This window comes from Chiroxiphia lanceolata, chromosome 10, assembly GCF_009829145.1.
Source record: "Chiroxiphia lanceolata isolate bChiLan1 chromosome 10, bChiLan1.pri, whole genome shotgun sequence".
Classification (NCBI taxonomy): Eukaryota; Metazoa; Chordata; class Aves; order Passeriformes; family Pipridae; genus Chiroxiphia; species Chiroxiphia lanceolata.
The window spans coordinates 8592494-8618677 of record NC_045646.1 but is presented as its reverse complement, the minus strand read 5'-3'; the positions used below and the strand labels follow the sequence as shown (position 1 = coordinate 8618677).

Sequence of the window (26184 nt, the reverse complement as noted above, 5' to 3'; positions counted from 1 at the left end):
CGTGAGTTCTTCCTCCAGTAGCTGTACTGGTTGAAGGTGAAGCAGTGGCCACCTCATTATGCTGGTAAACACAGACTAGATGTGGTGCCTGTGGATCAGAGAAACATCACAGGTCATAAGCATAACCTTAGATCCCCCAAACCTGACAAATTTAAATAAAGCATATGTTTACCTCATTCTGGTTATGGCTAAGTCTAAGTGTCTCAGAGATTCATTTTAGAAAAACTCTTTAAAGCCTGGATGTTATTATTGCAGACTTGAACGAGTCAACATGGGCGTGGGAGGCTCATGGATACAGGACACAATTTCCACTGTTTCTTATTCATTCCCAAAGAGAAGGGTAGCTTTCCTCCTGTGTTTCCCAGTTTAAATGTATGAAATTACAGCAATTTCACAAAAAAATTTGGTTTTAAACTGCTCCGTAAGGGATGGGCAGAAGAGCTTCCCCAAGAAAGGTATCATATTATCCTAAGCAGAGGGGATCCAGCTAGTTTGCTGTCCACTTAAATGTTGAGGTCATCCCTTTGCCTATTCCTTGCTTTCAAATCTCAGAGTAGTTTTGTACTCAGGAATTCAACAGAGCATTCCTGTTCCTTTTAAACTTTTACTTTTGAATTTTCCAGCCTTCCATGAAATGCCAGAGAGTAGCTCCCAGGACTAGATTTTTGCTTCTGCTTTCTTAGCTGAACTGAAAAAGCATTGCAAAGGGGGACATAGCTGCTGTTTAGCCCAATGTGACAGCATTCCTGAGATGGTTTGTTACATGATTATTCAATGGGGTGAAAGGTCAAAGAGGATGCACCCAATAATTATTTCTTCTCCCTGTTCCACCTGTCCTAGTTGCTCAGCTGTGGTGCCAAATAAACACCTCCCATAGCTGATGAAACCACACCCCATCTTGTGGAGTCTTTCCCACACAGCCATGATAGAAATACTTGGCTAGAACACCTTTCAGGGAGGGATATTATGCCAGCAGGAAAGCAGGTTTTGTGGCAGCTGATAAATGCTCCTAATTGCATAGGATATTCTGCTTCTTGGACTTGTGCACATGCAGGCTTAAGGAGCTCAACTGTTGTGTAAGAAGTTTCTAACATGTAAGTCTGGGGTTGGTTTGGTGGGTTTTGGGTTTTTGTTTGATTTTTGTTTGGTTGGTTTTTGTTTGTTTGGTTTTTAATTTTTATTTTTAGTCAAAGCCACAAAAAAAAAGTAGAATAAAGCTTGGAGAGCAGAAGTTTTACAGATGTTTGCTATTATTATCCCAACATTGGTATACAATCTGGCCTGCATAGTTTGTCCATGAGTTATCATGGGAGATACATATGAGTTATATTTATCTCTCATATTTCATAAACATGAGATACAGTGTAATGTTCTTAGAGAGGATAATTATGTTTGAGATAGTGATCAAATCCTCCACTTTAAATTAACTTCCTTTAGGACAAAATATTGCTGCCCACTAGAAGAAATTACCAGAAACAGCATCCTCCTCTCCATTTGCTACCCACACTGAAGAGAGAGTCCAGGGCTCGTGGGCTGATATTCAAAGGCTGCCATCCCTGTCCATCTTCTTTCTCTCTGCAGTGGCAGCCTCTCACTTCACTTGCTGTATCCCAATCCCAGATACTGGATTGGAGACAGACCTATCACAAGAGTTACACTGAGCTGGATCTCAGCGCTGTACTAAACAGTGCCTGGGGTGACAGCAGCTCTCACCATTGTCAGAACTGTGTAGAAAATATGCTTGTTTGGTTTTTTAATTTAGCTTTACCTATCAATGTGCTTTTCACAGCCTTGCAGTTTATACCTGCATGCATGTATAAATACAAACATCCACAGTCCTGTATGCACAAATAAAAGATCCAACTCTATATATTAGAGGTGGGAGACTCTTATTGAAATTACTGAAGTTCTTTGAATAGTTTGGAGAGTCTAATAATACCCTGATATAGAGTGGAAAAGTACCTAGTTAAGACCTGGTTTTGCAGTGGGATCTATGGTAGAGGAGGGGGAGTGAGAGAGAGAACAGGTTGCAATACGTAGTTTAAGAAATTAGACATTACCACTTGGAGCCAACATCTTCACCTTCTAGTCAACAGAACACACAGATGTTGAAAAGAAGTATTTTAATAATGCACTGGGCTTATTCCCTCAATTTACTATACAAAGCATTCCTAGGAAAAACTTGCTGGTAGGATAATTATGTTTATCATTACTTGTTGAAGCGCATTACCATAAACGTGTTGCCATATCCTCTATCCACACTTTACTACACTCTTAACACTGAACTGTGCTGGTGGCATCAGAGCTACATATTTGTTGATTAATATCAGTTGAGGTATTTATCCATCAGTGGTCCTCAGACAATTTAGAAAGGTCTTGTTACTGCTTAGTTTCACTCTCCCTCAGGTACTTTTACGGCTCCTTGGTGCATTCACTCCCTCTTTGCCCGAGGCTGTGCAGTGTTGCATAGTTTGCAGATAGTGAGCCAGGAAACTATTGACAAAGCTTATAAAAACTATTTTACAACAGGAGGGAATCACACACCTACATACCTCTGGGCACCAGTCTGTGACTTCAGACATCTAAGCTCTTTCAAGGTTTTGCCCACAGATGGAAGAAGCTTCAGAAACTGAAACTAGATCTTCCAGAGCCAGGGCCTTTGCTTGAGCATCTGGACTGCACTAGGCCTTCATACTGCCTTGGAGTCAGGAGCCTTGAAACCCTTTTTTGTCAGAAGAAGTCTCCTCTGAGGTCACCAAAGGGGACAGCCTGTCCTGAGACAGACCTTAGATGCTAACTATGAATGGGGAGACAAATTGAGATTTATGGACATGGAAACCAGTGGGTTAATGGTTATATGAAGAAACCACACAGGTTTAGCAAGGGGGCAAGTGCACTCTCCAGCACAAAGGATGCTCAGGCACATGCCTCTGCCTGGAAGCCTAAACACCATTAGAGGAATGAATTGTGCCTGGGATTACCCTATTGGAATGTGATGTACGCTCTTGGTTTCTAGGGTGATGTCAGTGAGCTTGGCAAGCTGTTGATGCAGGGTTCCTTCAACGTGTGGACCGACCACAAGAAGGGGCACAACAAGGTGAAGGACTTGGCTAGATTCAAACCAATGCAGAGACACCTCTTCCTCTATACAAAGATGCTACTGTTCTGCAAGAAACGGGAAGAGAACACAGATGGCCATGAGAAGACAGCTTCATACAGCTTTAAAAATTCATTAAAGGTAATAAATGCAGTAATGGTGGGGGAGATATTTATAAGTCCGGTGTTCTCACAAGACAAGGATGTTTCCATGTGGAGTTTAAGCAGGTGTTCATATCTCGGGCTGTCTCACACCTCTGAGTAAGTTCCCATTTAGTTTTGGTCTGGAGACAGATCAGTCCATATGTCCTACAACTCCAGACATGAACCTTGTTTTTTGCAACTTGATACAAATGGGCATCTTGTGGGTTCTTGCCCACCATCCCATAAAGAGAAGCAAGACTGAATGGACCTGCATCTCTGGTTGTTCTGCCTGTGGGTATCCTGCAAATGTAATTCTACTGCAGGTTTTACTATTGACATCAGTTGAGCAGGTCTATTCTGTGACAGTAATAACTACAGATGAATCAGTGCAGTAGAAGTGCCCTTTTATTTGCAAGAGTGGCATTTCCAGATATGAGTCAGGACATTTTATGGTGGGATTCACAAGTAGGCCAATTTTCCCTTTAAGCACATTGGCGTGACACTTGTGACTTTAGCCAACTGATATGGATCATGAAGTGTAATGATGCAAACTTACTACAGGATAACCAGACAGGAATTGTAATAGAACCTGGTTCAAGAGTTGAATCAATTCATACAAACATTTCTTTCTGTGGAGAGAGAAGGAATGGTGGCATAACACTGTCTAAATCTTCAAAGAAATGCTGAGGTAAATCGAGAAGGATGAATGAATACAGGAAGAAGATGGGAAGCTGGTAAGTAAAGTAGCAGCTGAATTTCAAAATTGTGACAAAGAATATTTCATTTAAGAAATCTAGAATTATTTCCTTCAGGTTTTTTGTGTTTGGATTTGCAGTTCAGTCATTAAATCTCACAAAGCCCTGTTCCATCCCTCCTCCTCTCCCACCTTAACAGGTCAGTGATGACAAAGGAAAATACAGTCTTCCCAAAACTGAAAATTTGTCTAGGTGGACAAGAGCCAGGATAGGGTTGAAAACTGACCCACAGATGAAGCAATGAAAGAAAAGAGGATAAACTCATGATCAGACATTAGGTTGGGTTACTTTTGAACACTCTTTCCCTTTAATCAAAAAGATGAATAAATTAGATATTGAGAAATAACATGTTCTGACTTTTAATGACTCACTAAAGTGTATAAGTGAATGCAGCCTTTTCAAAATGCTTCTCAGAGGATTGAGTTTAAAGACTATTGAATTTTTCCAGATTTCAGCTTCTTTTTTGTTTTGAAACAGATGAGCACTGTGGGCATTACAGAAAATGTAAAAGGGGATAACAAGAAGTTTGAGATCTGGTATAATGGCAGAGAAGAGGTCTATATCATTCAGGTAATGACAATCATTTTTTTCCCCAAGGACTATATACTTCCTTTCAATTGAATTGTTTTTAAGAATGTTTACTGTCCTGTACACTCCAGAAACAATAGCCATTGAAAGCTTCATTGTTGTGTGGGCATCGAAATTGCCAATTTATTACTGTGAAAATGGTCATGATTTTGGCTAAAAGAGGAAATAGAGTAGTGGGAAATCTCTTGGAATGCTAGACAGAAAAGCATAGACAGGACCTTAAATTCATTGTAACTCTTCCATCTCGAAGAGCATCCTCTGCTTTGCTCAAAGCAGATTGTTCCAATCCTTGGGAAAAATAAGAGCAAACGTAGGTCAGGGCAGCACAGTGATTGGCAGCACGTTTTACCTGGATCTGCTTTGCCTTGTCCTCTTGTGTTCTCAGGCATCTTCTGTTGAGCTGAAAAACACCTGGATTTCAGAGATTCGCAAAGTCCTGACAGGACAACTGGAAGCGTGTAGAGGTAGGACACACAGAGCAGGATCTGGTAATGTTGCCTTCCTTCTGGAGCTGTGTGTGACAACACTGAGCTGGGGCAAGTCACAGGGCTGACCTGTACCACCAGTGAAACGGGCAAGAACAGATCTCCAGTGTGAGGACCAGTTGGGTGGTTGCAGCACTGCTGGGATTTAAACCCTTGTCCTGGTCAAAGAAAATTTCTTGGAACTTTAGAAGTGACATTGACAATTATTCCATTCACAGTTAGTCCAAGGAACATGCTTTTCCTCTGTTCTCCCTCTCAAGCTACAACTCCAGGAACATCCATTTACACCAGCATGTGAGGAGTTGGAGTCCCAGTCTTCACTTTGTGCCTGCTCACAAGGTCTGGCACAAAAGATCTTTGTCCATGTCCATGACTGAACATAGCAGCTGTTCCTCTCCATCCTACTGTTTGCTTTACTTTGTTTGGGCTTGAAGGTTTTTATTTTCAATCTACTCGCCCACCTTATGTTTTAAATGTCAGTCAGTTATCCCATCTTTTTATCTTGGTGACCTCCCTGTAAAACAGGGTTGGTGACATTCCCCTCTCTCACAGAGATGTCACAATGAAGGTGGGTTTTGACGTGTTCAACACCATGAATGATCTAAGCCTCATAAGTACCTAAAGACACCCTTTTAATGTAAGATATTGAACCCCAGACAGAAAAATTCAGCTAGATTATTCCAGATAGTAAAAGAACATAGTCATGAAAGCTATTGGAGATACTATTCTATTTATTCTCTTAGGACAAAAAAGCCTCACAGCTGTGCCTAATACAGGCTTTTCTTGGGCCCTGGCATTGCTTGTCATCTTGGTCTGTCATTTTCTGCTTCTGTCATACCTCTCTTTGCAAGGTCAGCAAAGCCTCTCCACCCACATCCTTCAAATTCCTAAGCAGAGTTTGTTCTAGGTGAATACCTGTGCCTGTGCTTTAACTTTAGAAGTCACCTTTATTTTAATTGTCTGTTTCACAGAGACAGTGAGTTCTTGCAACCTCCTTCAGTGGAGGGAAACAACTATGTACATTAGCCTCAGCAATTTAATCCAACTCAAGAAAATACTTACTTACAATGCTTACTACCGAGGTTTTTTGTTACTGTTCTTGTCCTCATCCTTTCTCCTTTTTATTCTGAATTTCACTATGATCAGTTCAGCGTGAACTGCCAAGGACAGAACTCAAAATTCTTCTAAGCGCAGTCTCAGGACTTGATCTAGGGACTTTTTGATATGGTTTGTAATATTTACTCCTGAGGTATAAAAGCTGGTGTTGCTTAGGCTACTGCAGTAGAGAGAAGAGAAAATGTACGTGTTTAACAGGAAAAAGTGCTAATCCTCCATGTGTGTTTCTAGGCAAAGAAAATGAAGCTCACAAATGAGCATTTGTGAAATATTTGTAGCATAAAAGATCTATTAGCTAGAGTTACTATGCATTCTCCAGAGAAAAATACTCAGAAATCAAGATTGAAAGTTTTTTAAAGAATTTATGTTTTGATGTTCTCTATTGTTTTGTCTTAAGATCATAGGATTCTAGAATATTTCTATCTTAAGATCATAGGATTCTAGAATATTTCAGATTTCAAGGGACCTCAAGACATCACAGTCTAAGGTCCTGCTCAAAGCAGAGTCAGTTATTGGCCAAACCACATTACTCAAGACTTTATCCAGTCTGGTCTTAAGAACATCCAAGGATGACTTTCATCCTACTCTATGAGTAAAGTCAAGCTTCCCTTCATTGTGAATCCAGCAGAACAGCAGTCAGAGGGTATAACTTGTATCTCATACGCTGTTGCAGCTCTTCCCATTGCCTTTTTCCAAGTGATCACATGAATCAAGGCCTTTATTACAATACTGATGTCAGGAAGCACATGCTTTGTCCTGTGGTTTTACACAGTTATTTCTAGTTCCAGTGACTCATGAAAGAAGAGACTCTAATCCAAGACTGGATATTTCTCCAACTGTGCATTGTAATGAGAGAAGGAAGAGGGATATATTTGTTTGTCTGGCTGTTTTTAATGACTGTTGTTAGGAGTTGCACAGGCGGTTGGGATGTTGGAAGGAACCAGCTGAGATGAATGAGTGAGTGAAAGGCAAAGAAGGTGGCCAAAGTATGTGATAAATAGTTTAACATATGGGTCATTTGTATGACCCGGTGTATGTACAGCCCCATCACATACTGCAGTGAGCATGGAATGACAACAAGGCTTTGGGTAACACTGTGGTCCATCAATCCCAAAGAATGTAGTTGTCTCTTGAAGGCAAAGGAATTACTGATGCAGCTTAAGGGATCTGTGCAAGGCTGTGGATCAGTTGCTAAAGTCAGGAATGGAGCTACTTCCTGACTCCCCACCCAGAATGCACATTTCTCCCTCGCCAACAAAAGACTTCATTGAGTTTAATCTTTTGGTGCTGCCCCTCACCCCTTATCAGTTCTTCTTTCATTGAAAGGAGATTCATCTTCTTCCACAGCAAAATAGCCTTGGGATCTCAGCAACCTGAGCAGCTCCTTCCATTGCTTCCTCACTTCTCAAAGTCTGATTCTCCTGGCTGTGAAATACAGGCTGTCAGTATCTTTCTTACCATTTTTCTTCACTCAGCACTTACTGGACATAGGTACAAGTTGTTGCTACCTGACAGCTATGCAGAAAGAGTGAACAAGTGGCACCTAAACAACATTTTCTTATTTCTGTTTGTCAAGGATGCTGAGCAAAAGCATTCTGCAGAGGGATGGGGTTATATCCCACTACATGGCTGTGTGTGCAAAAGGACTGGTGTACATGCGTTGCTAAATGCAGAAAAACCTGTGAGCCACAAAACCTGTATTCTGGGAAAAATGCCATTCTATCCATTCTCTAGATCCATATAGTGCAATTAGCTAGGAAGAGGTACAGAGGAAAGAGAAGGTGGTAGGGCAATAAATCTCTTCTGCACTGAAAAAATATGAGTGGAAGAGGTGTTTGGGTGAGCTAAGGTTTCATTAACATCATCATATGCCTTTTCTTCAAGTACAAGCATTCCAGTTTGATTGCAGTGGCAGCCAAAATCTCTTCTCTCCTATTTCTCTCTCTTTCCCACCTTCTACATAAACACAGAAGCAATTTATACAATTTGGAACAATTTCCTTTTATTTTATCTTTACCAGAAGCAAGTCAACTGCACCAAAGAATCACTGAGAGTGTATACCATGCACCGATGGATTCCAACGCAAGCAGGTAACCACAGCTACCATGGCACATTCAGGGCCATGTTTTGTCTTGCCTTTGTGCTTTTGCAGTACAAAAATTCTGAGGGTTTTGTATTTAGCTTCCTGGATATGAACTTACTCAGTTGTCTTCAAATTCTTTATAGATAAATTCATAGTAAATACAGATAAAGATTTTTGCTCATGGGGGGACTAAGATCACAATTCTGCATTGATTAGCTCAAGTTTAGGCAAAATGTATTGGAACATTTCCAGATGTTAAATGGAGCTGTCAGCAAATTTTTGTAATGGTCCAATTGCTGGGCAAGTTTAATGTAAGTTGGCACAGGATATCACTGTAACATTTTAGCAGGATCAACCGAACCAAGAGGTCCAAGGTAACACAACCAGCCTTTGAGAGCTGCACAACTCCATGCAAGAAATATTAAACATGTGTAGTGTTAAATCCTGCACCATATTTTCTCTAGGCTTGGTTACATTTGCTTTGTTTAAGATTTAAGGGTGGAAATCTTTCAGCAGAACCACCTTGGGGATAGGAGAAATTTATCCCAGTGAGATATGAAATGCGAGCACAAAAATGTTTCAAAATAATCCAGACGTTTGTCCTTCTTATAAGGCTCTTAAAGTGAGATTTTTTCCAGAGCAGAAATTATAGAAAAATATGTAAACAGCAAATTAATTAACTCCAGGAAGAAAGGCTGTGTGATTAGCTATTTGTCCTAGAATGGATTAAACCAAAGGAAAAATGAAGCGCTTGTTGTCCTCACTCTGCCAACTGTGGCAGAGAAGGAGAGGTCAGATGCTCCTGCTCCAAATGCCAGGTTATTATAGGAACAGGAAGAATACAGTAAGTCTTCATGAAAGAGCAACATTCTGGGCTGTCACGAATGGAACAAGATTTGGAGTGTAATGTGTGTCTCCAAGAGAAGCAAGGACAGGGGAATTGCAGCAGAAGTTGTCTTTGCACTAGCTGATGTGAAATGCTGGATCCAGAATTCCTCAGACTGTGGAGCCCCTTCTGCAGCCTGTTTGAGATGCTGGGTGAAGGAGGAGAAGAAAGGAAGCCACCTCGTGGGCACAGTCTGTGTTTGTGACTGACATGGCCAAGTAGCCCCAGTTGTGAAAGGTGCTGTAGGTAAGCCATTGGCAGACAGTATTAGCTAAAGAGAAGACATCATCATCAGAGATCTGCCAGTGGTTGGAAAATAATTAATCACTGAAATTTTATCTAATCAATAGACACCCTCTCCTGGGTTGCCTGTGGGTAACAGTGACTGTTGCTTATCGGGAATCGTCAAACCTGTGCTGTGACATTAATGGAATCTGTTTGCAGGATGCTCTCCCCTCCCCAGGCTGTATCTGTTCCATGACAAAGACTATCCTCTTTACTTGTTTATGTGCCACCACAACACTTGGGACTGCAATTCCGTGAGATAAGGCAGGGCTGGTTTGACTCAGGATTGGAGCTGAGGTGTTGGCAAGAGGGACACTTAGAGCCAGTGCCCGTAATACAGGCAGTTATTGAATGTCCCTGAGTCCTGTTCAATCTATTTCAATTCTCTCTCTCTGTAAATTCTTCCCCAAAGTTTCACTGTTAAATCCTAAAATGAGATGCCCTGAGGTATCTATTGCTGCTGTATCTCTCTCAAGGGATGGTTGCTGCATTTCAGTGATAATGAAATGATCCCTTTGTATTGTTTTCTAATCTATTTAAACATATAAAACTTAAATAGATTATTGTTCTAACTGCTTAACTATCTTCTTTGTTGAAAATGACTGATTCAGTCATACATCCATGTAAAAATATCCTCTGCACATAGATAAACACAAACACTTGGAGTTTGACTGCAGATGCTGTTTCAGAAAAGCTCGTGTGTTTTCTCAGTGACTTTCCCACAGCTGTAAATCTTTAACTCTGTCAGCTGCACATCTTATAGTTAGCCCAGCTGAGAAGGAACAGAGAAAAAAAGAATAAGGAAATGTGAGTGTGCTTTGGATTTGTTCCCATGTTTATTTTAAGCCCAATTTTGTACCTGACATTAGGCTGAAAAATCACATTTTGATTTAGTACAGGAGGTAACAGAGACCTTGCTAAGGTTCCATCAGAAACAGATCAGAGGTTCAAATACAAAGCAATGAGTCCTGGGCTGCTTTATAGTTATGAAAGTTATTCACAGATCTCTAGTGTTCCAAATGTTTTAATGTTTGTAATGATATCTCAGGCTTTCCCTTACAGCAAAATAAACCCTATGAATGTTCAGTTTAACAGTTCATTGTTAATTGTAAGCAGCAGTGTAATTGCTGATACAGGTTAATAACAAGCATTTTGGCAAAGAGGATTTCAAATATGTAGATACAGTGAAATGTATGGAGCAATCTGTGAAAGATAACAGTCAAACACCCAAACTAAACCACCAGACATTTGCAAAACAATGAGCATAAGAAATATGAGAAAATCTTGCAGCTTGAATGTCCTAGAAACCAAGGGTGGGAGGGTCCTTCCCGCTACAGACACAAGGCCAGTACCTGTGCCAATCTGTCAAGGCAGATCCCCTGTGGTCTGTGGTTCAGCTGTAGTCAGGGATATCCCACTGGGATTCATGTGTCCAAAGAGAAGAAACAGAAGTTGGGGGAAGCCAGTGGAATTCACTTGTTCCTCTAGGCATGGTATGGCCTCTTTGTGACCATCCAGTATCCATTTCTCTCCTGGAGACAAATGTAAGCTACAAGGGATGGAAAACTGGGATTTTCTTTCCTAAGCCAGTTTTCCTCCTCCTTCCTTCCAAATTGGTTGGACTTGCAAAAAGAGCCTGTGCAGACAACCAGCTTGTTTCTCCATTTTTCTGAACTCTCAGAGAGCACATCCCGTAGTGTGTGGTGTAGAGAGGAGGCAGGGGATAGGATGACTTTTATCCACTACAGATGCAGGCTTCTGTAGCACAGAATTTTAAAACCTGCTCTTTGTTCTGCACTCTTTCATGTCTGAGGAGAAAAAGAATTCTTAGTGCTCAGTGCTCTGTTAGGCATTAACCAGGAATGTAATTATTTTTATATTTCTTTTGTCCCAAGGTATAGCAGGAAGTCATCAAGTATTTATGAAAACAAATCTGAGACATCAAACGTGGAAGCATCTAACAATAAAAACAGGAATTCCAGTCCCAGCGCCAAACAAAAGAGAGGTAGGAGTTCTGAGACAGAGCTTTTGCTTCCAAAGGGTAATATTTTTATAATTACACATATTTCTGGAGTTTGATGAGGATACTTTAAATGTATGTTGTTTAAACCCAACATTAAAAAAAACAATGCTGCAAAGCTGAGCAACTGTACCATGAAACTTCCTGAACACTAAGAAGTGTTACTAGTTTAGGATTTTTAAGTCTGAATTTTGATGCATTACAGTGTTCTTTATGTTCTTTATGAACTTTCTATTTTTTTAAAAATAGAATTTTGGGGACAATAGTATATGTATTTTAACCTTCTGTATCCTGGTGAAATTGGTTTCTAGATACATTTAATTTTAAGACTGTCTGTGGACTTTGCTAAGTGATTTCCTTGCTTTATGTCTGAGGCTTTTTGCATCCTCTAACTATAGGTTCCCTCTGGTGTATAGTGAATAAACCCACACACTGTTACAGAAAGTGCCTCCGTTGTTTGAGGGCATAAGTAGAACAGATATTCTATACAGTGTAGGTTAAAATGAACTGAAGATGAGAAACTGAATCTCATCTGACAGTAGCAGGAATGGAAAATCTTTTGACAGCAGTTTCTCTTTCAAGCAGTATTTCTAAATGCTAGAGCAAAGAATTTTCTAATAATATAAAATGAAAATTGTGAGGTCTTAAGAGACTAATGCCCAAATGAGGGTTAAAGTAACAGCCCCTTCATAAATAGAGATAGTAAAAAAGAAAGTGGAATATATTCTCTTTGAAAAATAAGCTATTCACCAAAAGATTTTTTCATTTCAATAAGTTTTCATGGTGAGAAATGAAGTTATGGATTCTTCAGTTAAAAATCCAATCTTAAAAATTTTTTTCAGGATATTTTTTTAAATATAAACTTTTTAGAAATTAGGAAAGTGGAAAAGTGTCTTTTTGTTTGAAATTCATAAACCCCTTTAAAAAAAAAAAAACAATTCCAGGAAAATTATTGATGTTTTTAACTGGTCCAGCTTAGCAAGAGTGTGGGAACTGGGATCACCCTATGTACTGATTGTCATTCTTCTGTCTTGGCTTTCCCATGACCAGCTCCTCAGGGCTCTGGCTTTGATCCCACTAGCTCAGCCCAGAGCCTCCTCATCCTCTGCTGGGTGGCTGCTCCTGCAGAACTGGGCAGTGAGTCCATTCTCCTTTTGGGATTCGGGTGTCCTCTACATCCTGGGCTGCAAACCAGGCTGCACAGAGCCAGCAAAGAGCTCTCCAGCTTTAGATGTCCCACCAAAACTTGTGTCCCTGTGAGGCACCTCTGGCTGCTCCTCTGCAGGGGCTGAACTGAGTTTTCTACATATAAACCCGTGTTTGGTGTGGACCTGACTGGTGGAGTAACTGCCTTGAAGCCATATGGGAGCAAGCACAGCAGGGCAGTTGAAGCAAGTTGCTCACAGCCATGTCCTGCTGGGCTCTGAATAGCTGCAAGGATGGCGACTCCACAAATGCCTTGGGGATGCTGTCCCAGGCTTTAACCACCTTCACAGTAAAAAAGTTTTTTTCCCATTTTAGAATGGAATTTCCTGTATTTCAATTTGTGCCCATTGCCTCTCTCATCCTGTCACTGGGCTCCACTGAGAAGTGTCTGACTCCATCTTCTTTATTTGATAAGACCCCCCTGAGACTTTTCTTCTCCAGGCTGAAAAATCCTATTTCTCTCACTCTCTTGTCATGTCAGCTGCTACAATGCCTTAATCATGGCCTTTCACTGGACTTACTCAAATGTCCATGTCTATCTTGTCCTGGAGAGCCCAGGACAGGAGAGCATTCTAAGTGTCTCTCTAGTGCTGCAAAGAGGGGAAGCATCACCTCCCTGGTCCTGCTGGCACAGCTCTCCTAATGCAGCCCAGGATGCTGTTGGCCTTCTTTGCCACAAGTACATATTGCAGGCTCATGTTCAACCCACTGCCCATCAGGACCTGGTCCTCCTTATGTTTGGAAATGGTTTCCGGGGTTATCTGGTATACTTGCAGAATAAAGGAAAAGGTTTGAAATAACTCAGGTTATTTCAAAGACAATGTGAATTTAGAGATCAGTGTGTAGTGCTTTGCTGGTGCTGAAAGGCTGGGGGGACTTGTGAGATCCTTATGGGGGTTCCTCAGTGCAGTGATGTAACTTCAAAGCTGAAGAGCCAACACTGAAACCTGACCCCTGCAGATGTGCACTGTTATACTTACCGTGGGACTCTGATAAGGAAATGCTATGGATTTTCTTGCCCTAAGCAAACAGAAAGTAAATGCATTTTATATACTTTATAAGCTACAGTATCTTTACAAGGTTGCCTCGCAGTGGGAGCAGCCATGGCAGGGAATGGTTCTTAGGCCAGCACAGATGGTCTGACAGCCGAAGGCAGCCCCACAGCTGAAACCACCAGTCAGTAGCAATTCCTCACCAGATGCATCTGCCTGGCCCAAAGCTGGCATCAGGACACTGGGTAGCAGGAGCTGAAGCACACTGACATAATACTTCTGTGTTGTTGAAATCTGTTAACCTCGCACCCACCTATGCATGCAGGCACCTTGGATCCTGGATTATCTTGGCTGCAAATCAGAAAGTGATAGGATGCACTTTCCTTTGGAAGCACAGCTTGTCTGTTGCTTGTCCATCAGTGTGGATTCACTGTTTCTTTGTGTTCCCTTTGTACTTCTGGTCTTCATTTGTCCCTCTAATGATTTTCACTTGGCAGTGTATGAAGTAAAGAAGAGGAAAAGCAGCCAACACATGGCCTTTGTCCTGCTCCTTTGCTATAAACCTTCTGTGTGTTACCTGCCCACACTAAGAGAGGAGCAGATGCAGAATTTGGCAGGAATGTGTAGATCTGGGGGTTTGATCTAGGTCCACCTGTTTCCTGCAATGCAAGTAACTGAGTATCTTTCAAACCCAGAGCCTCAGGACGTCGATCCCTCTGTGACTGATCCCTTTAGAGGTGGCTGTCAGGCAGCATGGCTGGCTTATTCCTCAGGGAACCTGGCATGTAAGCTTTGCTGGCATGGCATCCTTACATCCCAGCAAAGCATGAGATCAATTGCATGACTATGTGCCCGCTTTGGAGGCTGTTAGGAGGACTGTAGGAGGTAAGGCTTGAGAGCACATCAGCTTTAGGGCGGACAAGGGCAGACTGCTCACTATGAGTGCTGGATAGCAGAAGTGGGACTGCTCACAACACTTGCATGTCTTACACTGCAAGGCTTCTTCCATTATTTCTCCCTACAACCTTGTTGTTCCAACCACAGTGATGTGTTTTCACAGTAAAAGCACTAGATCCTTTTTAATGAGCTTGCTGCTAAACTGTATTTTCCTTTGATGAGAGCTACATCCCTTCACCTGTTTTTCTTTGGTTTTGTTTTGTTATTGTTCTCCATTAAAACTCAGTGAGCCAAACTCAACCCAGGGGCTCTGTTTGGCTCAGCTGGTTTAATCACCCTGACCTCATGTGACCTTTCTAACTGATTAGCTCTTGCTCAGGCTTGAACTGAATCAAAATTTATTTATTTATTTTTAGTTGTCATCCAGTGCTAACCTTTCCTTTCCCATAAGCTGAACAGCTGACCCTTCCTTCCTTATTTCTCTTCCCTCTCCCTCTCTCTCCTAGTTGATGCTTCCACCAGCCTTAACCTTGAGCGCACAGCGCTTGCTAGAAAGCGATTCACATTGCAAGGTCTTTCCAACCGCAGAGCTCCACCCAAAGGTAAAATCACCCATGCAGCATTTGGTCTCAGGCCATCTGTCTCCTGCACTCCCACAATGTTCTCTCCATCCCATAGTGCCATCAATCACCGTTTCCCAAAGTGCTGCTGCATCTCACCCAAATGCTCCTGTCTGATGCACACATTTGGCTCCTCTTCTCAAAGACACTGTTACCAAAAATTGCTCCCACAGCAGTGTTGGCAAGGCAACCTTTGAGTTGGCCAGTTTGGTCTTTTACTGGTGCACAGTGCAAGTAATGGAAATTTCCAGTTTCTCTCAAGGGTCAAAGTGTGAACTGGTTTTAAATGATCAACCTAACTTCTTTCAGCAACTTACAGGCTTGAAGGGAAGAGTACCATCTCTGTGTTGTGCTACACAAGGTTTTCATGTGTTAAATTGTTCATCGGTTGGACCTCTTTGTTTTTTTTCAAATGTTTCTTATCTGTGGCCTAGTGATTACTCTGGAGAACCAGAATTCAGGAGATCTGGGGTTTATTGCCATTTCTACTTAATTATTTTATATGGTACTGTAAAATGGTGTGTTCTGGGTCTTTGTGCATAAATGTTTAACAGATATTTAACATCCATGAGCAGAGAGCACTGTGTGTTCCTGTGATGGCTGTACAAGGAAGAGACTTCAGAGCAAAGAAAGAAATGTGAATAGAAATTAAACTGGATGACTACTTACAATCAGTTTCTGAAAAGATACTATAATTACTTCTTTTATTGTTATTGTGTGGCTTTTCTCCTGTTCTGATCGATGATATTTCCTTTGTGAGACAAAGGGTTAGTATGCAGTGATGGAGAGGGTAAGCATCAAAGGAGGAGGAAACAAGATGAAAGAATAAGAAGAGAAATGTAGAAGCAATAAATTGCATTGTTATAAAGTAGATAACAGTGCAGCAAGAGCCATGACAGCCATAAGATTCTGGCCGCAAGGCTAAGGCTACACATGGTATTAAGATCTGAGGTACACAAACTAGTTTGGTGTCTGAATACCAAACCCAGTGATTTCTAGATCCTGTGACTTGGGGAAATTAATTACAAAATACAGATTTCAGAAATAATGTAATTTGTGTGAGTTTGGATCTACAATTTTGGTTTGGGCCCCTTTTGCTTTTTCATCTGAATTTTTCTTGTCATATGAAATGTCTTGCCTTGTACTCAATGTTCCAGACAGTGAAGCACAGCTCAGAGGAGTTCATAACCCCTCAGCTGTAGGCACTCTCAGCTCAAAGGCTTGCAAGGTCTGGTTATTTGGGGTTCCTGTGAAACACTTCTATTACCCAATGTGGTTTTTCACCTTATTGTGCTGTTTTGTCACTGATCTGGTTCTGGCCTAGAGGGAGCCTTGGCAAACAGGCTGGGTGATGGGGTCATTCCTTCAGGCAAAGCCATATTAGCATGACATGGGCTGGCTGTTAAAGCAGATGGAAAGCTGCGAGAAGGGAATGGGGAAGTCTCTGCAATCAGCTTGTCCTGCTCTTGAACATTTTGTCTAAAGATTCATTACTGGACGTGGCAGGGGATGGTGCATTGAGTTGAGTACACTTTGGTTCACACCTACTGTGTCTGTTCATGTCCAGAACACACAAAAGGAAAGGTCTAAACAATAAAATACCAAGACTAAATAAGGTGAAAACAAGATTGCCTGATGGATATCAACTGGTAGTGGAGCATGGATGCTCAGAGAAATGCTGAACTGTCTGACTAGGCTGGATATGATGGGGTGGAAAATGTTGTATATAAGGACTTCAGTATTTTGGACAAACAAATGCTGATGTCAGGAGGAGAAACTTTACCATCCTGCACTCCACCAGTGCAGAGATCCCCCAGGCAGCCATAGCAGAGCTGGCACCAAAGTCTATCAAAGTCCATACTCAGCACTCTGCATCTCCCCCATCCTTGGGTCAGCATTAGCCATCCTGGTTGGAAGAGCCAAGCTCCTATTACTTGGTGTTGGTACAACTCCAACACATCTTATAGTGAAATCTGGGGAATTTATGTCTTCTGAGCAGACTTAGAGAAAAGGCAGGGTCCTAATTGGAGTAAACAAAAAACTGCTCTGTAGCCTTCACTGGTTTATCCTGGTAAGGATGGAGGCTCAGAGAGTGTTTTCAGGCATTCACACAGTTAACTTCTAGAAATGACACGTGAACTCCAAACCATTCATGTTTCAGTGTACTTCAGGTCAGTCATCACATAACAAGCAGTTCAGTGTCTAAAATAATCCAAACCTCATCTGTAGACACACACCCCATTCTAGTCATCACGCTCATTTCTCTGTGTTTTGTAGCTGTACTTGGACACTAGTTGGTTGCTAAAATAATAATTGGCATGAGTCTCCTTTCTGAAGTATTAAAACTGGTGCAATTGGAATTGCTTTGAAAATATGTCCATAGCAACTCTTTTCTGTGCTTCTCGCTTTGTTGAGGGTATTTTTCCTGTTTGTTTTAGAAGAGCAACCCACCTTTTACCTACCCTTTTCCAGCTGCTGCTTTGCTTTGAACATCTTTTACCCTCAGTGCTTATTAACCTCTAACCCTGCCCTGCATTGCATCTGTCTATTCTCCCAGATCCAGAGTCTAAGGACAGAGAAGTTACCCGTCGCTTTTCCCTTGCCTCCTCCATCAGCACCACAGTTAATGCTTCTGCTGTGACCAAAGGTACCGTCACGCTGCTTGCTTAGCTCCCCCTCTCTGCCTGCTGGCTGATACATTCACTGCCAAATGCTGTTCACAGAGTGAGTACACCAGGCTCAGTTTTTACAAATGCAGGAGGTTCCAGTAGAAGAAGAGTCAGGACCAGTGTAACACCTGCAGGGAGGCAGCCCAAGACATTTCGAATGTATATCCAGGTGTGCTGCCAGCACATAGAATGACTCTTCCCAGTTTCTCCACAGTAGGCTTCAAAAAGTGTTGCTGGTTTCCATGGAAACCGCATTAATTTTTGGCTGATGTGGGGTTAGGTTTCCAACTTCTCCCTGGTTTGGATTAACTGAGATTCAATTGAAATTATTTCTCTGTTTCCTTAAAGCTCTTCAAGATTTTTGCTTTCAATAGGGAGAGAATCTCCTCATTGTGCAGCAGACATCAAGAAAGTCTGAAATCAAGCCAAAAATAGATGCCAGTTTCAAGCATATTTAGCATATCACAGTTATGATTAGAAATTACGTTTGCAAGGCATTTTCAGACGTGCATGAAGGCACTGACCTCTATGCAGTTCGTGTGGGAATTTATGAAAGTTTTAGGTTTGAACTTTATTTTGAGAAAAGGCACTTTTACAAAATTTACTCTAAGTTACTGGATTAGTACCTACATTTAAACTCTAAATCAACCCATGCATTTGGGCAAGCTGGTTGTGTTGAAAATCAGTAAGTCTGTAGGCACCTATGCCTACGTGTCAGAGATACTTTTAAGAACAGAACATATGGTCTTACAAGGAATTCTGAATATACTGTCTTTTGGCAGGTCTTGGAATGAAGCAAAGGAACTGATTTGCAAGTTTAAGATTTGCCGGGGCAATTCACAAACCAAAATAGAAGGAAAAAATGTCTGAATTAATTTGTATAAAAATCTTTCCTCTGTATTTGTCAGGAAGGAAGTTGCAGAGTATTTGGTGCCTTCTCAATAGCTGTGAAGGGTATGAACAGCATCCTTGACTGCCATGAGGCTGTCAGGAAATGAGACTGTGGTGGGATTGATGGGCAGAGGAAGGGTGTGACAGTCCCACTACCTACAAATGTTTCTTTGCCAGCCCCTTTAGGTGGTAGCAGTAAAACATCACCCCATGAAAGCGATGGGCATAGCACAGGAGGAGAGGTTCTTAAAGCTTTCTGTCCTTGCCAACAACTTCAGAAATACATGGTCAGTTACTAAATTATGGGAAGACTGAATTATTTCCTAATAATTATTTTGAAAGCTGAGGAACAGAAGGAAGCACATATTAAAAAGAAAATGGGCAACAAAGGGTTGTTCTTTAGTGTGGTTTAACAAAGAGAGCATGTGTGAATTGCAATGAAATTCAAACTCTGTTACAGTTTCATATCAAAAAGTCCTGTCCTAGAATCCTGTCTGCCACAAGACTGTTGGCAGTCTTTCAGAATCCTGAGAAAGCTGCTTTTGTAATGATTTTTAAAGCTAGAAAATAAAATCAGTGCTTTTCAATTAAGTATTTTATTTACAGCATCTCTTTTAAGAGACTATTTCAGATGACCAAAGAACTGAAGCCTGAGTCTTGCCTCAGCATCAGCCTAAATTCAGCTCTAGCCAGGGTATTTGGATCATCGCTTTAAAAGGCTACGGCTACTGCTGTGTCTGATCCTCACTGCTGACAGTTCAGCTCCCTCCACATGTGGAGTCGGGGCACAGGAGAGGCTGTGACGGGTGTCCTCCACTTCCGTGGGGTGTAAGTGTTGGTTTTTGTGGGCTCTGCCCTGCCAGTCTCACGGGTGAGAGCTGGGATTGTGAGTCTGGCTGCCTTAGTGCCATCTCCTGGTCAAGAGTGAGAGGGAACATCTGTGAGACCTGATGGGAAGTAGATACTTTTACTGTGATGTCTCAATGTCTTTTGCCAAAAGGGGTCTGTTTCCTATCTACTTCACAGAAGTGCTTATCTGCACCACCTAGAATTTAGTGGTTGACATATTTTCTGGGTGAAATGGAAAGTCCTAAGAAGGTAGTGTTTCCAGGTAATGGGAAAGCAAGTTTCTCCTTTAACAATATTTACAGCCTTGTGACTTTGTAAACTTCACACAGGTCCCCTTGTTCCTGCAGTTAAAGTCAAGAGACATGAAATAAAGAGTGACCCAACTCCCCTGGGGTTTGAAGGTATGAGTATTTCCATCCTGCATGAAAACCTGTTTGGTGATCATTTGATATTATTCACTGAATTCACATCTCATCACAGCTGGCAGATGACACTGGAGTCCACTGGGGCTTTGGGGTCAGTTTATCTGTATAACTGGGATAAAGACAGCTTGTCACTCCCTTACCTGTCCCCAGCACTCACCTAGGGATGGGCCTGAATTAAAACCCCAGTTCTCTGCCTGTTTTGGGAAATAGTGCCCTAGACTATCACCTGGATCTGGATTTTCTGCCTAGCTTCTGCCTCTCTCCATCAAGTGAAGCCGCAGGGAGCCAAGAGGCTACTTTTCACCCTCACCTGCAGTCTGGCCACTTGCATCCCTCTTCCCTTGTTAGTGTCTATACCTAGAGAGAGGAGCAGGAGTCATGTGCATGAAGACTACAGAAGAGGCTAGACTGTGCATCAACAGCCATTTTAAGGTGCAGTGTTTCATTTCAGACAAGCAAAATTTCCACCGATTTATTGCAGCAGATTAATCAATTACTGCTTAATAAACAATACAAAAGAGTTAAGTTGGGATGCTGTTATCCAACCACTGAAAGATCACCAGCTTCCATTGTCAGGAGCCAGGTACCACTGCTGCAGGAGAGGGAGGAGAGAGATGTAGGCTGAGGAATTCTTTTGTGTCATACTGCACAAAAACTTGGTAGAAAGAGCAGGTGAACAGGTCAGTGAGAGAATCAGTGACATATCAGACCTGTGTCCTGTGTCACCCTCAGCAGGGAAGAGACTGGAACAGAGAGGTTGGAAGAAACAATTCAGAGACAGCAGAAGTAGTTTTGCTGTTTGCAGAATATTTCCTTTTGCCAGTGACCCCTGGCACCATGTTTAGAGTCATCCTGGCACCCGGCACCAGAGTTTCCCAAACTGTGGTGTTTATACCTCACTTTCCTCAGTGACAGATAGCTCTGGTCTCAACATACCATGGGGCTGCAGAGGTAGGGGGAATTTCAAGGTACAAGGACTAACTATAGCATAGAACTGACTTGCTCCTCATTGCTTAAAACCAAGGTCCTACTGCACAACATCCATCACCAGACTGAGTTTCTTTAAGGAGGAAACAATGAACTTTATCATCCCTTTACCAGAAGATATTGCTGCTATTGCCAGGGCTCTGACAGAGGTAATGATACAAAGGATTTGATGTACTTAGATAAAAATGTCCCCCCCCCACATTGCATTGCATTCATCAAGAGTGAAATAATTCATTTCTGGCCTCTCTGGTCCCCTGTTGCTGCTGTATGGGTCAGCATCAAAACTATAAACCATCACCTACAGAATGATTTGAAATGCTGCAAGGAAAATATGTTAAAAATGGGTAAGGAAGCTGTAATGAAATAGAACACTGCACTGTTCACCCAGCAATCGTTTTCCTTAATTAACATCAATATATCTGTTTGATTCATTTGGCTATTCTCTGTCCTTCTCAGACTTACAGTTTTTCTGTGGAATGCTGCTGTCCTTTCACTCATTTGTGCTGGTCATGTGTCTCCTCTTTTATAACTGTTGGACCCCAGTCCACCTGTTTGTTAAAAAGACTGCCAGTAGCAGAGGTGATGCAGGAATTCACTTTGTACTGGTTGTCTGGTCACTATTTCACCTTGAAGACACAAACTGTACTTCCTGTCACAGATGCTTTTGAGAACACCATATTGGCCCAGACTAACTCTAATACCGGTTCCACCATGAGATCCGTACCTAGATCTGCTTCACAGACAGGTAAACACAATTAAAGAAGTTATAATCTCAATTTGAGAGTGTAATCTAAACTTATGATAATATTTACTCTCTTTAACATAAAGAGATTTTTCTCTCCTGGTGAATATAACTTCCCATCAGAGCAATGAAAGGACAAGCTTGGATCACTAGCAGTATAGAAACAATGCCTCAGATTCTGGTTTTCTGAGGTCTGGAACAGATGAAAAGAATGCTTTTAATTGATGCCAGAGAGCTCAGAATTTGATGTCTTATTTTATAGCTTGAATTAAGTATGTGAAACTTGGGCTATTTCTTAGTCTCTGAAATTAGAACAGCATTTTGTATGGAAGAGAAAGGCTGATGCATATATTTGCAAGGAATCCTTGCTGGTGAGGCTTCTGCCTTGGATGCTTTCTGTAAATGACAGTGGCAAAAGATTACAGAAACTTTGTCGAAGGGGGAAGAGGGATATCTTTTTCTTTTGGTATTTGTAGCCCAACCTGTGAATTTGAACTAAAATTGCTGTAGCAATTTGAAGTTAATTAGCATCAATATATTCTTGTATGTTTAGACACTTGCTAGTATTTTGCTTGTGTGAATAAACTGATAGAGAATAGTGTCACTTCAGAGGCTGCTTTACACCCTTAAAAGTACAGATGACCAAACCATACCCGTGGGGTTATAGCTGGGGTCACAGCTCTGGTGGAAGAAGGTTGCTTTGTCTCTTTTAACTGGATTGCAGCTGTGGGAGCAGTCACAGCCCTTGGGAAACAGGAGGGAGGAGAAGGGGCTGCAGAGCTGCATGACCACATGTTGCACCAGTACCTATAGCAGGGAGGAGTGCATGGAGAGGTATTAAATAAATCAGTTAATAAACCTATTCCTCCCAGATCACTTTTCTGTTTGCTACCTGAACTACCTGGCTTAGTTTTGTATTGTCCCAGGCCAGGTTTTGGTGTGGGTTGTGAGTGCTGGGATATGTAATCTCACCATGTGAACATCTCTGTGCACTGTAGTCAGAGCACTGCTTTGCCTTGTCAAGCAGTGGCCCACAGGATGTAAAGAATTTGGTTCAGCATCTGCTCAGCCCAAGTCCCTCTGAATCAGCTGATGCAGAGCAGGTACATTAATTAGGAAGCACATGGTGGTTTGACTGACTGTTCAGCTTGTATCTGTCAGGGCTGCAGAAATCTTTGGGACATGGAAAGTCTGTTTCCTCTGAGCTGGACTGTAGTCATCCCCACCAGAAAAGGGACAGGCATCAAGTGAAGGAAAGTGCAGATCACAATTTCTCTCTGTACAGAAGAGTCTGAGCTACTTTTGCATCATGGGAGCCTCAGACAGGCAGATCTTATAGGGCTCAGCCTCAGTTTCCCTCAGGACACATCCTATGGACATACCTTTGTAGGTAAAGAAACTGGGGCTGTTGTGCTTGAGCTGGAAATCTCTCATTAAGTCCCTTCCACTGGGCTGGGGTGATTCTGGGTGTAAATCATGCAAGAAGATTCCTAGGAGCAGAAATTTGAATGAGACCTTCCCTCCGTACCCCCAAGGTCTGATTTTCTTTGTGCCTTGCTCTTTATCCTGTCCCTTTCCTGCAATTCCAGCCTTCTCCAGAGTATAGTTCTGTAAGTTGCTTGGGTGGGAATATCCCCTTGGGGTGAGATGGAGATAAGAAGTCAACAAAAATTCCATGGCTTTGGACTTCAATTTATAGATAGACATGTGGAGGTAAGCTGGAAACGGAATGAGCGCGGCCTTCTGAAAGTCACATCAGCACCAGTTATCATTTGCTCCAGCACTGGCTCAGCAGAAATATTCCTGGTCCTTGCTTTTTGTACCTCTTGAAATGAAGGGATTTTGCAATGCTAAACACTGGAGGCATTGATGGATGTGCACACTGTGGCCACACAGTCTGCCCTCCTACAACTGACAGCGACTGGTACAGGTTTTTAGAGACAAAATAACGGCTGTGACATAATTTTTGTGGCAGAATCAGGGAATAAGCTATAAAAAGGCACAAGCAATTCAGTAAGTAGAATAGTGAGAAGTGAACCTGTGACATTTATTTTATAAAGACTGATTCTGAAAGAGGCTAATGACTGATAGCTAATTCCTCTTGGTTTTTATGTCCTTTGAAAAGGTTGGCCCAGCAGGCAAATGCCTTCTCTAGACACATTTGAAGATTTTGAAGCCATCCCTTCCAGTATGGATGAACTCTCGAACTCCTCTGACTTGGAGGAAGAGACCAACCCTAACAATGTAATTCCTTTTTCAAATTACACTGCCCTTTCCCAGCACAACCTCCTCCCCTCTAAGAATCATGATGTAACCTGCAAAGTTTGGGTTCATACCAACCTTAAATTCACAGACATGAGGGAATACAGAAGATGGGAATTTGATCTGGGTTATTGGGAGATTATTCCAAGACTATTTGGTTGATCAGAATGAGAAACATAAAAAAGTCACTCTTACTTGTAAGCTGTTGCTTTACTTGTTACAAAAGTGAGGGAAAACTGAGCCTTTAGAAAAGTAACTTCAGACTTTCCCACATAACTTCACCTGGTGTCACAAAACCAATTTTTATGTCAGAATAATGGCTGGCTGGTTAATCCTAAAGCCTGAATGCACAGCACAGTTCTGTCATAATTTTGAATAATATTTAACCTGGGCATGATAAAAGGAATAAGAAGAGACACAACTCCCTACAGAAGAAATCTCTGCCAGCTTGAAATGCGTAATTTAGTGTTTAACTAAACTCCCTCTCTTACACCCATAGTGACTCTCTTTCTGGTGCCTTGTTTCATTCATTTTAGGGGAGCAATCTTTTTCGGGTAGAAGGAAGTTTTGACAGCTGTTTCCCGGATTCTCTGACGCTTGAGGATGGAGATTTGGTGCAGTTTGTGCAGGAAGGAGAGAATGGTCAATGGTAAGTACAGCAGAGAGACAGGATTTGACAGGTAAAACAGCCATGAACTCCTGGAAAAGATGGAAAATATTCAGAAGAATGTCAAAGTCTCTTCAAAATCAATCCATATCCCCTCACCCTGTTAACCACAACATGAAAGAGGCAGTGGGAGGCATGAACACACAAGCAGCTTTGGTTAATTCCACCTGGTTGGCTTTCATTCCAAATGCTTGTGACATCAGGCTTACGAGGACAGAAGTTTGTATAAAGGAAATGGAGGGAATTATCTAGAATTTTGACACTTTCTAGGCAGAAGGGCACTGTCAAAGGCAGCACCCCCCTATAGGATACATCAGTAAAATCCCCATGCCTTCCACTGAGAGCATTTTTAGCCTGGAAGGTTTTGATATAAGATGTGACTGACAAAAGGGAATGAGTCTGGCCTCCCCTGAGCTCACATATGTATTGGTACATTTATTCTCTCTTACTGCAAAGTGAGTGTTAGGAGCCAGTAAGTGTTAGTGCCCAGACCTGCCTGCACATCTGAATTCTCCCTGCATGGACAGTTTGGAGGAAGAAGATCTGATCTCCTTAAAGTGCCTGTGCCCTTCACTCAGAACTGACATGCAACTGAGAAGGGAGCAAGTTCCATAGGCTGAAGTAGTTGGGAAGCAAACTAAACCCATCCTCCCTGGTATTTACAGGAAGGGGGATGGATAATATGATATATTAATTTTCTTTAGCTTTGAATTTAGAATCATAGAATCATTTAGGCTGGAAAAAATCTCCATGGAGTCCAACCATTAACCCTGCACTTCCAAGCCCAAGGTCAGTGTCTCAAACACAGGCCAAGGCTCTGCTTCCATGTCACACAGTCTGCTTGAAAGTGAGCTTGATCTGGGATTCTGGGTCACCATCTGAGACTGAAGAAACTTAGTCACCAGGTACCTGTAGGACTACCTTGTGTCCTCTGCCTTCTTCTTCAGTTTAGGAAATAGCTGCCAACATGCACCTCTAAGAAACACAACCCAGGGAAAGGGAATGTAGGAAAATTCACTGACTGTTCTTTGAGTTTCAGGTTAGTGAAGAAACTGGTCTCTGAGAAAAGTGACTGGGTTCCTTCCAGTATATTGCAGCCAGCAGAGGGGGACAGTAACAACATAATTAAGAACAGCAATGCAGGTAATAGAGAAAATGTGTTACTGGCATTTATTTTTTATTTCCATACTGAAAAAGGATGTGATAAAAAAAGATGTGATAAAAAAAGTGCACTTTTTGTTTTAAAGGACTCACCTGAGTGTATGTGTTGCAGTGTCTGGTGATGTGGCTGAGACAGCCTGCAATTTGGTGCCTGGGTATCAGAACTAGTTAAGGCACAGCAGTTTTCCTTGGCATGCTTTAATTGTTTACCCCTCCCTGGGCAGAACTTGAGTCTCCCACCGAACTTCTGTGGCTACCAGTCCTTTACAGCCAGCCCAAGTGTGTCATATGGCGGGGTGTGCCTGCAGGATAGCTTTGATCCCGACATGGATAGCGTTTTGGATGGAGATCAGCATCA

General features: G+C 41.9%; 1 protein-coding gene across 15 annotated transcripts in view; it reads left to right on the top strand.

Annotated features, from left to right (window-relative positions):
* MCF2L2 (MCF.2 cell line derived transforming sequence-like 2) overlaps positions 1–26184 on the top strand; it is a 169057-nt gene that overhangs the window by 137679 nt on the left and 5194 nt on the right. For 6 of the 15 annotated variants that reach the window (XM_032698498.1, XM_032698494.1, XM_032698493.1 and 3 more), the window contains 12 exons: positions 3017–3238; positions 4473–4565; positions 4969–5047; positions 8205–8274; positions 11334–11443; positions 15060–15155; positions 17731–17820; positions 19912–19983; positions 21653–21739; positions 23862–23980; positions 24535–24647; positions 25705–25808. In XM_032698498.1, coding sequence (XP_032554389.1) covers positions 3017–3238; positions 4473–4565; positions 4969–5047; positions 8205–8274; positions 11334–11443; positions 15060–15155; positions 17731–17820; positions 19912–19983; positions 21653–21739; positions 23862–23980; positions 24535–24647; positions 25705–25808 — 1255 coding nt within the window. The other 9 variants (XM_032698492.1, XM_032698500.1, XM_032698497.1 and 6 more) reach the window with 9 other exon arrangements.